At 45.1% G+C, this 12506-nt stretch overlaps 1 protein-coding gene across 1 annotated transcript in view; it reads right to left on the bottom strand.

The window, feature by feature from the left end:
- LOC147013343 (chloride intracellular channel protein 4-like) overlaps positions 1-12506 on the bottom strand; it is a 79095-nt gene that overhangs the window by 20266 nt on the left and 46323 nt on the right. The window contains exon 3 of the mRNA XM_085855082.1: positions 3609-3718. Within this exon, the coding sequence (XP_085711208.1) occupies positions 3609-3718 (110 nt within the window). The remainder of the gene's footprint in view (positions 1-3608; positions 3719-12506) is intronic.

The following is a 12506-nucleotide window of genomic DNA, read 5'->3' on the forward strand; positions in this document are numbered from 1 at the left end:
TCGCGGTCACGCTACCACTTTTGCTGAAAAAGTTCTTCTTTTAAGACAGAACGACATAACAATTCTTCTTCTTCTTATTGTTATTCACAATGCGAAATGCTCGATACAGAGTGTGGGTTCTGCCGAAGCAGTTCATTCTTGAAGATTACAATCCTGGACGGGTCAACACTCCGACCCATTATACTTAGCTGAAGGTTCCAGAATCTGTAATTACCTCCATCACCGAAGGTGAAGGAGCTGATGTTTTCAACGCATTCTGTTTGTCTGTTTGTCTGCAGGATATCTCAAAAAGTTGTGGACGGATTTGGACGAAACTTGGAGGACATGTTGGGTGAGTGGCACGGTGAGTATAAATTGATAAGATTTTGGTGAAGATCCGAATCCAAATCTAGATACGAGAATTATTTAATTTTAAAGTGATTCTTCACCATTGAGAGATAGGGCCAAAAACAATATATAGCATGACATTTCAAAAATGTATTGGGCACGATATGTTCTCGTGGATCAGGTATTGCATGGTGGAGGTATGCGCTCTATCGAGTGCCTTCTAGTTTGTTCATGGTGCCAGCAATAACTGGTCTCCGCTTTCTGAAGGACACCGTGGGATATTAACGTCCACCAACTAAAGCCGGAAGAGGGGACGCCCAGGTTAACGTACATCCGAGGGACAGCACACATTGATGTTTTGCTCGGCCTGCAAAACACCAGGAAGAAAATTTATAGCTGGGTCTGGATTCAAGCCTAGGCTGAACAGCTTATAGGTGAGTGCGCATACCTCAGGGCTATTCTGCCAGCCAGTAGAACAATAATGATGGTTGAAAATCATAATGATAGAAGAACCAGTGCAATATCAATTACAACAACTGTTTATCTTCTGTTATAGCTTTATTAAGTGAGCTGTGAAGGAAATAAAAGGCCTTGCACTGAGGACGTCGTTGCAGCCATATTTTGTGGCATCACGATGAATTTTGTTCAGTCTGATATGGACACCTCGCCATGGATTAAAACGATGAACAAATTCTAACAACTGTTATTCATTTTACGTTTATGCAGTGGCGTCTCCATCGAGGTTTTTAAGATCACAAAAGTAGAATGGCATTCAGTCAAGCGCACACCTCCACCAAGCTGAACAGATTATATTTTGTATCCCAATGATGGGCAGGATCTGCATCCGGACCTTAACCAAAATCTAATGGACTTGTCACCTCCCAAACTTGTCCACCAGGTTTTGTCATAATCAGTCTATAACTTGTTGAAATATCATCATGCTATATATCGTTTTTGGCCCATCTCTCAGGGCCCTGTCACACCTTGACGTTTTAGCCAGCAATGGCAACTAAACGTATAAAAATGTATGTAAAACGTTGGCGTACGCTGAAATTTTTTTTTTTTTTTTAAGTTTTGGACATATTCATAACGAGTTGGACGTATGCATAACGTATTAGTAACGTACACAGAACGTTTTAATCACATATAAATAACTTATACCAACGAATGATTAGCGTGTTGTCGGCGTTCATAACCTATGCCCAACGATAGTCTAACGTATGCATAGCGTGCTGCACGTATCGCCGACGATCACGTGGCGTAGCCTATTAAGAAGCTGGCGCACGCAGATTTAAATCGTAACCGCCTGAGAATGGGAAGTGTCAACATCGCAGTCACATCTTGGCGATTTAGCCAGCGTATGCCGACCTCTGAAAAATTTGTCTAAAATGCTGGCACATGTCGAATACGGTATGGGTAAGTTGTGTATACGTTAAGAGCACGCTGAAAAACACTGGCATACGTCGTAATATGCCTTGTACGTCGTGAAATTTCAAGCATGCTGAAAATTTTATGACGTACTCGCCGTATGGCTCACACGTTCCACTACGCTGGGAATAAGTTGTAGGCACGATATGCGATCGTTGACACACGTCGACACAAGTTCCTTGTAAGTTACTCATAAGTCGAAACACGTCGAGGTAATGTTTAGCATACCCGGAACTTATTTTCTCCGTCAAGGCACATTTTCTTTTTTCTCCTTGGCTCCGTGAAGGCACGTGACGAAATATCTGAAGTTGTTGTTGTGTGTTTTTTTTTTTTGTTTTTTTTTTTAATCTATCACGAATTTTAAAATATATTCGGACATTTGCTTTTAAGTTTCGACGTCGACATGACAATATCCTCAAACAGAAAATATTCACAGAGGAGGAACTAAGAATAAGACGAGCAAACTGAAGAGGCAATCGGACGTGACGTAACAGCATGTGACGAAATATCGGAAGTTGGTGTTGGTTTTTTTTTTTTTTTTTAAACGCTGCCAATACGCCATTATACGGTAGCTGTAAATTTGAAACACGTTCAGTTAGTTATGTGGTTGTCCGGAAGACGTCAATCAAATACGTCTACATACGTCAATATGCGTTGGAGGTACGTTACTCATAGATTCAAAGCACGTTACTCAGGTTAGAAGTAAGTTTTGGGTTCGCTAAGCATTACCTCGACGTGTTTCGACTTATGAGTAACTTGCAAGTAACGTGTGTCGACGTGTGTCAACGATCGCACAACGTGCCTCGACGTGTGTCAATGATCACATAATGTGCCTACAACTTATTCCCAGCGTATGCGGAACGTGTGAGTCATACGCTGGCATACGTCGTAAAATTTCAAGCATGCTAAAATTTGAGGACAACTGCAAAGTACAACGATTAAAGCCAGCGTACTACGACGTATGGCAGTGTTTTTCAGCGTGCTCTTAACGTATACACAACTTACCCATAACGTATTCGACGTGTGCCAGCGTTTTAGACAAATTTTTCATAAATCGGCATACGCTGGCTAAATCGTGAAGGTGTGACAGCCCCTTCAATGGTGAAGAATCGCTTTAAAAAAATTCACGAATCCAGATCTTCCCCAAAATCGAATCAGTTTGTTCTTGTCACACACCCAACCTCTCCACCAAATTTCATCCGAATCCGTCCTCAACTTTTTGAGTTATCTTGCACAGAAACAAACAGACAATCAAGAAAAAGACCTCGTGCAGAGCACAATACTTGTGTAAAATATACCCGCCCCCCTTTCCAAAGGTTGCCATGGATACATCAAATTGTCCATTTCATATTGATTGATACAAATGAAAATTTATACAACACATCAGATGAGAATTGACTACTTTTCAGATTGAAATTAATGATTTTAAATGTTTGACCTTGAGTTAAACTTTGACCTTAAAATTGTTGGTTCCCCAATTCAGTGACAATATGCCAATCTTGTTCAACTTTCAAGTCAATCGGATGAAAAATGACGATTTTAGAAATTTGATCGCAAGATGACCTTTCATCTCAAAAATCAACGGACTTCTCAGTTGAGACTACCTCTACAACTCGGGAAAGTTTCATTGCGATCGGTTTAGAATTGTGACCTGTAGGCGATTGACAAACAAACAAAGACAGAATAACAAAATCGACTGATCAATATACTTGAAAAAAGAAAAAGAAAAAAAGGAAAAAATAAGTAAATAAGATTTTGCAAGTAACAAACAGACAGAGGTGAAAACAACCTCCTCCACCTTTGGTGGCAGAGATAAAAAACAAACAAACAAAAACAAAAGTCAAATCACTTACTTTTTCAAGTCGACAGTAGTGACATTGAAAGTAACTCCTTTAAGCCACAAAATCATGAAGAGTCGTTGAGAGAACGGACAATTTCCAATGCTCTCTCCATCACTGCCGGCCTGAAGGGAGGATGAACATACCATTACATTTTGGAAAAAGCAAAGGAGAATGAATGCATGGGATAATGTAGGAGAATGATGCACAAATTACAAGAAAATGCGGTTGGGGTGAGGGTGGGGGTAATGAAACAACAAATCAATAAAGATTGTGAGCCTTGTTTGACAGTGTGATTTTCCATTTTTTGTGGACAAATTCATTTTATGAAACAGGAGTGTCTATCCGTCTGTCCCCGAACTACTCCATCAGTTTTGGGGCAAGCCCTGTCAAATCTTCTGTGGAACGTTTTGGGGTCTCACCAGATGTCCTAAGGTGGGTGGGAGGTTTAATAAACACTTCAAAACAATTATTATTTTGACATTCAATCCATACAACACTGCTCCCAATCAGGATGTAATACCAGAACGGCATTATCTTTGTTTCCCTCACATTTGACTGAAGGTGTCATGGGAATGTGGAATGTATCTGTTCATGGTTTGGCACTCGCTGGTTTTTGCCAAAGTCATTCACGAACCGGTGGTCCATGCCTGACGTTTGACTGAAGGAGTCACACGAATGTGGAATTTATTGGTTCAAGGTTTGGCATTTGCCGTTTCTGCATTGTCGGGTTGCTTTTGGGCTCCCTCCCGAGCATAGCAAGGGTACCTCGCTCGAAATAAATAATTCAATTCAAAAAATGGAAAACAAATCTATTACCTTGCAATTAAAATTTAAGTCCAGTTTGGTAAGTTGATCCATCCTACCATGGTCTGTTTCAACTTTGAACCAATCAACCACGATCCGGATGAAACATAATACCAGGTTTCGACCTGAGAGTCATGCCACAAAGGGATAACCAGATAGAATCTTCACCAATACCATTACAACACATCGACAGAAGCATGTAAACATGGTGCATAGAGGGAGCAGCGATTCCATCAAAACCAATTATAAACAACAACCAGAAACCATTCCAGTGGACAGAAGGACATTTTGGAGATGGAACCTGAAGACTTGACAATTTTATCCATAATCAATACCCATAATGCCCGAGCTCAGCAAACAAACTAGTGATTAACTCAAATGTCTCAGCAAACAAAACTTAAGGTTAATCAGCTTCAGATATGCCTGCTGGCTGTGGGTTTCAATTATAAACCTATCTAATAAAAAAAAAATTCCGAATAAACCGACACACCTAAAATCGGCAAAGAATTCTATACCGATGAGGTCAAAAATAAATATATATGAATTTTTTTTTCAAAAAGACTCCGCGTGTGTGTGTGAGGGGCGTAAATTCTTTCTGTAAATGTGTACCGTGTAGCGCCACCTGGTAGTCGTGCAGGGGGGTATAACAACAACCAAATTTCCTTTGGCTACAAAGTGTTACTTATTCTTGTTTCTCTTCCCACACAATGCCAGGTAAATGTGATAGTACACGATGTTGGATACTCTCAATGCCACCCAATCCCCCCTCTCCTTCACCACCACCACCACCACCACTACACAATTGCATCATACTGTGGATGGTAAATGATGTGGTACCCCACAATGAGTTGATAGACCCAAATTATCATTCGTTTTACGATGGTACGATAAATAAATGGTGATGTAATCATTTCTAATGCATGTAAAGTCAGAAATTTCACAAGTGCTTGAACCAGAACAATCCAATGGAGATTTAAAAAATAAAAAAAATAAAAATTACCCCCGTGACGGTCATCTCTATAATGTTTTTTACTATCATAATCGATGAACCGTTGCCAGATATCTCCTAAAATGACAGACTAGATAGGTTTTGAAAATGGCGACTTTCACAACTTTCGTAACCTCGTGACCTTGACCTCGAATCTGGGAAAAAAAAATGTCGTTGGGTATCACTCATCGACCTCTACCCACATACCAAATTTCATCAAGATCGGAAGTAAAAAGTTTTCTTTGTACCGGGAGGTGTTTTTGACCATCTTCCAGGTTACGTGGCGGCCAAACGGGACGGAAATTCAAATATCTGTCCGGTTTAGATACAAGATAATATTTTTTACTATCATAATCACCCTAACAGCTTTTTGCGTCAAATTCCTGAGCCAATCTACATATTGCTGCAGATTCTCCAGTTCAAAATAGATCTCCTCAGTCTTTTCCAGAATGCTTTCCAGGTATGTAGAGTGGGTAAAATCCTGTTTCTGGACTTGCACTCGCAGCAGATTGAGTCTTGATTTGAACTATCAAATTAGTTTTCCTTTTCCCTGCAGTTTCTTGTTCAGCTCATTCAAGTGACCCATTACGTCAATCAAAAACTGCAAATCGCATTGCCATCCTTCGCTCTCAACACCTGAAAACTTTTCAGGCTGCCCTTTTTCCACCAGAAACTCATGAATGTGCAGATACAAGACAGTGAATCGCTCCAGAACCTTTCAATGATTCTACAAGTTGCCCACATATTTTTGCGAAATGGCCACACATTTTTTAAACTATAGGCATGGGTAGGTTAGAATATTTGGTAGAAAAGTAGGATTTCTATATAAATATTAATAATATTGTTACGAATCTGGAAGCCATGAGCACTCAACATACAGGTCATATAGAACAGTTATATCGGTAAGAGTGTGTTTCTAGTTAGGGTCCCGTCCCTAATCAAGTGGGAATTGGATGTTCATGCGCTGCGGGGTTCTTTTGATAGACAGGGTTTTTTTTTTTTTTTACATCAACAATAACTCCAACGACATCTGCCTTCGCTTCCTTCCACCATCATCTACCAGCGCCATTGCACATGTGCGTGTCAGCACGTACGTGGGTGGAGTTTGCAAGGACCTAACGTCTCTCTCACCCAATCAAGGAGATGCGAGCAAGGTTGCCAACGGTCGGCCAATAGGCGTAGCCCACGCAGGACCATATCCCTCTCCTTGTTTGAGGGAGGGTCGGCCGCGATGGCCGTCACGCCCCCCCCCCTCCCCGGTCCAATCAGCGGACTTGGTGCCCCTGTCGGCCAATGGGTGACGAGCGGATCAGAGGGGCGGTCCTTTGTAAGAAAGCGGAGCCGTGACACACGGTCCGTCTAATGAGAGCAGGCCACGCATGAGCGAACCGCGCCCGAGAAGATGACGAAGGAACGGAGGACAAATAATTGCGCCCCGTCTGCTCGAGCGAGTAGTATGGTTCTCCGTCAGCTCGAGTGCATGGTCTGGCTCTCTGATCGATCTCACGACGCTGGTCTGGCCTCATCTCGTCGCTGGTCTGATCTCCTCTCGCCGTTGGTGCTGGTCCGATCTCGTCTCGTCGCTGGTCCGATCTCGTCTCGTCGCTGGCGCTGGTCCGATCTAGTCTCGTCGCTGGCGCTGGTCCGATCTAGTCTCGTCGCTGGTCTGGCTTCGTGTCCTCACTGGCGCTTCTGGTCTCATGTCGTCGCTTCTGGTCTCGTCCTGTCGCCGGCGTCTGCTCTCGTCTCGTCGCTGGCTTTGGGCTCGTCGCGTGCAGGAGGAGCGTGCTGGAGCTGGAGCAACTGGATAAGTGCTTTTGCTGTACATTATTTGCATCTCTTAAAGTCGGTTCAACTCTGCCCTTTATGCGTTCCTTCCCCACCTATTGTAAATAAATATCCATTTGTTGAATGTTTCAGCTCGTTACTTTCCTTTCCTTCATTGGTTTAGCACGGTGCATGTTGGGGAATTAATAAGGCCGTTGTTGCCGTAGTTGTGTGCATTTGGACCGACGGGACCCCGGTAACCATCCGCTCGGGTTACGCACTGGTCGAGCACGGTTACGGCTCGTCCCTTTCGAGCTCTGTCGAGGGTGTGAATACTCGGTAGTTCGCCACATGGGCCTCGAGGTATGTTGAAGTTTGGCAAATAACACTGTACCACATGGTTGATTTATTGACGATTCATGGTCCTGGAAGGGACCCGTACCTTCGGAGTTATCTGAGGGTGACGATCTGAATTACGAGTGTTTGGTGGAGCAGACTCTACTACTCCATCTAGCGGTCGTGCTCGCAGCCAATACCCGGCCCACAACAATATTACACACGTACGTACGTACATACATACCTCATTATAAGGCAACTCAATAGACTGGATTTCGCTATAACGTAACATATTGTTACGGATCTGAAAACCATATGCATTCAAACATACAGATATCCCAAAAGTCAGTTTTTCCGTTAAGTACATTTGAGACAGGTCCCTTCATTTTTTCTAGTGGGAGAATCAAAGGTGTGCGTTGCGATGTTCTTTTAGGTAGGTTATTACATCCAACGATCATCCAACAAACAAACCAACAACCAACCACGGTACCTTCCAGTGCTTGCAACCCTCGCCTCGCTGGCCACAGCACACGGGGAAAAAAGTGTCCAGTCCGCAGTTCCTGTTCGGCTTCTCCAAGCGCTCCAATTCTTTCTTTGTCGAGTCCACACGCGTGGCGTGGGCGGGCCTCGCCGGTGCTTGGCCGAGGCCCTGCCCAGAAAAGGGCGGACCCATGGGAGCCCCGTCCAATCACGGCGGACGGTGATGTCCGTTTCACCGAGCCCCCGCCCCGTTCGGGGAGGTCCATAAAAAGAGGACACCATCCTCAGTGCAAGAGGAGTTCTGTGGAGAGTGAAGAGTGAGTTTTTTTGGAGGAGTTTAATTGGTTGGTGTGCGTCGTGCGGTTTGAGCTGGAGTTCTGCATTTGGCTGGCGTTCGTTGGAGTTTTCCTGGGTCCCGTCCGCGACCCTGATCTCCACCCTGGGACTCAGACTGCTCCGCTCAGGCTCCTCTACGGGCACGAGTCCCACGCGTGTGACTGTGGGCCGAGCCGCACGACTATTAGCAGGTGCTGCACCGCAGAGCACACCCTCCCTTCAACGTGCAGGTACCCAAGCGAACTGCGACCCCCTGCTTGTCTCTCCCTCTCTGGCTACGGGGGTCTTTTAATAAATCATCTAAGTGTGCGTCTGAGTGTGTGGGCCCGTCTTGTAAGTAGAAACTGTATGTATTTTTGAACATTGTAAATTCTTGCTTGTAAGCCTGGTGTTGGCGTAGTGGTTAGGGTAGCGGCTTGGGATCCAAAAGGTCCCGAGTTCAAGCCCCATTGGCCACTTGAATTAATACACACCAGGAGGTTGACTCAGGCTGTCATCCTTCCGAGGTCGGCGAAGTGAGTACCAGTGTACTGGGCCCGGTGTATGCCCCGGTTAGAATAGGTGTACCGTATCCCTGTGTCATAAGAGGCGACCAGGGTTGCGCCAGGAAGGGAATCCGGCGTAAAACCTGTGCCAAATCATAATGCGGATCATAACAGATGATCCGCTGTGGCGACCCCTAACGGGAGCAGCAAAAGAAGAGTAAATTCTTGCCTGTATATTCCACGATAAGTCTTGCTCTGTGTCCTCGTTTATTATAAATAAATTATTGTAAAAATGTTCCCAGTTCGTTTCTGTCCTTTCTTTCATTGTTCTAGCATGGTTCGGATCTGAGTTTTAGCCGGGTCTTTACACCCGATTATCGGTTCATCCTCGCCGGCACAGCTTTGGCAGTTCCGCTCGACTGCACCCGAACCAGAGTTGGTAGTCGGTAGTTGGAACTCTACCGCAGTGGGTAGGGTGACCCGGTTTGAGCAAGACATGCCGAGGGCGTGGTTCCCTGGTAGTCGAAATTGTGCAGTTAATTAGGTAAATTGGTTCTAGACAAAAAGACCCTACACTACGCGGTTGAGATATTGGCGTCCACGGTCGGTTAAGTGACCTTCCGCCTCACGGAATTATCCGGAGCGACGGCCGACAATTCCGGTGAGTCTGGTGGGAGACGACGTAACTTTCCCCACCTAGTGGTCGTTCTCGCCACGGGACCTCCGGCCCGCAACAATATTGTTATGGTTTTAGCTCCAAGGGGGGCGGGGGTAAAGAGATACCCTCATGGCGTAAACGTATTTATTTCGTTGTAAATAGCTTAGTTTAAGTGCCTGATGCTCATGTGAGCAGATATGCGTTGCGAGTGTAAATATAGACGGCCGATACATGTTCTTTTCTGCTTCTACACTCTGGTCTGTATCCATTTCCTACATCACACAACGCACAGAATACTCCGCGGTAGTCTACTCCCTGCCTTCAGCGCAGCAAACGGTAATCTCCGGAAACCGCCTCAAAAGGGCTTTGTGCCATGCAGTCCACACCGGATGCACATCCATCATAGTTAGGGGTGACATCCTGCCTGGCAAAAACTATTTCCCGGCAACGTGTCCCGCCTTGCGGAAAACCAATCCAGAGTTTCCATGAAGATTGGGATGGGAATGTGCCAATCACAGGTGAAGGAAAAGGTCCTTCTGACCCAAGATTCACCCAATGAGGAGAGTGGGTGGGGAGGGGCATGTGCGGTGGGGTGAGTCAAGTAATAAAAGGGGAGCACAGGAGCATCTGTCTGGGTCAATGAGCCTGGCTGCTTGGGAGTCAGCTGCCTGAGAGCTTGCGCAGTCCACACTCGAGTCAGTTTGGCTTCTTTTGCGTTCACTGCACCTTCTGTTCTTGCACCTTTCACCTTGGCAATTCATGCACCTTTCACACTTTTGCCTCATATCCCGTTCGCTGCACTCCCGCCATCTGGCTTCAGACGGTCCCCTTCACCTTGTACACATCAAGTGTTTCCTCCATAGACCTGCACCGAGTTTGCACCACAGACATTACAGCACCAGATGCGCGGAGAGGCACAGCAGCTTGGCGGCACGGAGGGAGGAACCAGAGCAGAGTGTGAGGGGGCCTGACCAACTAACCATCTTGTGCAAAACAATTTGGTGGTGCAAGCTCAACCAGGCTCGTGCAAGGTGTGCAGGGGCTCAACATGTCCTCATCTTCATTCTTTCTTTCCTCATTTCTCATCACCATCTCGGCCCCTTGCCCATCTCACCCTTCCATGATCGGATGCACGTTTTGCTCCAAAAGTAATGTAGTGCTAAGTGACGGTATAAGGATCTGATGACATGGGTGTTCGCTTAAGGGATAAGTGAAAGTTGTATACATGCCTGTACATGTCAGACTGCAAATTGCCTAATCTTTAAATACGTACCTTGTCGAAGTAAAGCGTTGTTTAGTAAGAATTAGTGTCCTGGATTATCCTGTCCATTTTGATGGCGACATAAGGCAACCAACGGTGGATTGACCAGCATAATTGGGCTCGAGATTGCAAAAGCAATTGCGCAACATTAGTTCCGCTCGGCCAACTAATCAAGACCTGTTGTGCGACTGCTGGCACGATACTCACTCATACTCAGTCTTCTTTGTAAGTTAACAAGACTCTGGGCAAGGGATCCCACAGAAAGTTCTGGAGCAACTGGCTCTTGTGGTCTTTAGAGACGTGCTGACCTCTTTGGAGGTATCCAAAGGCGACGTCTGTCACAATATAAACTGGAAGGGCACTTGGTGGAGCACATACCTCCGTTCCGTAATGCCTGATCCACGAGAACATATCTGGCCCAATACATGTTTGAAATATCATGTCATATATAGTTTTTGAGCCCCATCCCTCAATGGTGAAGAATCAATTTAAAAATTCATGTAGTCGGATCAGAATTCGGATCTTCACCAAAATCAAATCGATTCGTCCCTGCGACACACCCAACCTGTTGACCAAGTTTCATAAGAATCCGTCCGCAACTTTTTGAGATATCGTGCTATATATTGGTTTCGCCTTATCTCTCAAAGGTGAAGAATCACTTTAAAAATTCTAGTAGCTGGATCTGGATCAGGATCTTGACCAAAATCTAATCAGTTCGCCCTTGTCACACACCGAACCTGTCCACAACTTTGCGAGATATCCTGAACACAAACAAAGAGAGAAAGGGGTGAAAACATAACCTCCTTCACCTTTGGTGGTGGAGGTAATTGGGGAAGAAAATTGTTCTATGTTGCATTAAATTTGCTTCCACGGAATGGTTCAGTCCATTTCGCCCCCCTCAACTTTGGCTTGTATTGTATTGGTTCAATCAATTGTGTTGATCACACTTTGTATGATCAGCCCAGTTTCTTGGAAGTATTTTTATTATATTTATACTCCCATCCTCCCCCACCCCCCCCCCCCAATCTAATTTCTCAACAATCCTCTTGAACAAGTCCTTTCATTCAAGCTTCTGTGTCTCAATATTTGTCATGATCTTTCCTGGGAAAGCCACATTTCCAACCTGGCCTCCAAAGCCAGTCACTGACTGAAATTCCTCCATCTTTCAAAGTCCTTCCGCGGCCCACCTGAGCTCCTGGCCACGCACAAAGCTTTCATCCGCAGCCTGATGGAGTACTGCTCTCCCCTCTGGGCTGGTGCTCCCGCCCCCTCCCTTTCTCGGATTCACGCTGTGGAAACCAAGGCATTTCAGATCATTGGTATCTCCCGCGATGAGGCTGATTCTTTGGGCCTCTCAGTCTCTCACCGCAGGCAAGTCGGTGGTCTTTCTGTCTTCCACAGTCTCAATGGTCTCGCTCCTCCTGCCCTGTCTGCGATATGTTGCCCACGGCATTTTTGTGTTCCCACCCATCCCTCTCAGCGACCTTCCGCCTCACGTCCTCACGACGAGACGAGAGCAGATTTGATAATTATGGCTTACTTGGGCATGCAATATTATAACATGCCCAAGTAAGCCATAATTATCAAATTTTACCTGAAAAGTGGGTAAATTTGGTGGCCATTTTGATTTTTTGCATTTTACCAACCTAAGAGGGTTGGGCACACATCGACTTTTTCTCTGTTGTCCCGTTAAAAGGAGTGTTTTTTATGGCCAAGACATCATCCAAGGTCAAAAATTTTAACGGATTCGTGATCAGCGTGAAAAATGGCCATAAAAAACACTCCTTTCAAAAAA

This window comes from Eptatretus burgeri, chromosome 14 (assembly GCF_056783735.1).
Source record: "Eptatretus burgeri isolate ZD-2024b chromosome 14, Ebu_testis_v1, whole genome shotgun sequence".
Taxonomy (NCBI): Eukaryota; Metazoa; Chordata; class Myxini; order Myxiniformes; family Myxinidae; genus Eptatretus; species Eptatretus burgeri.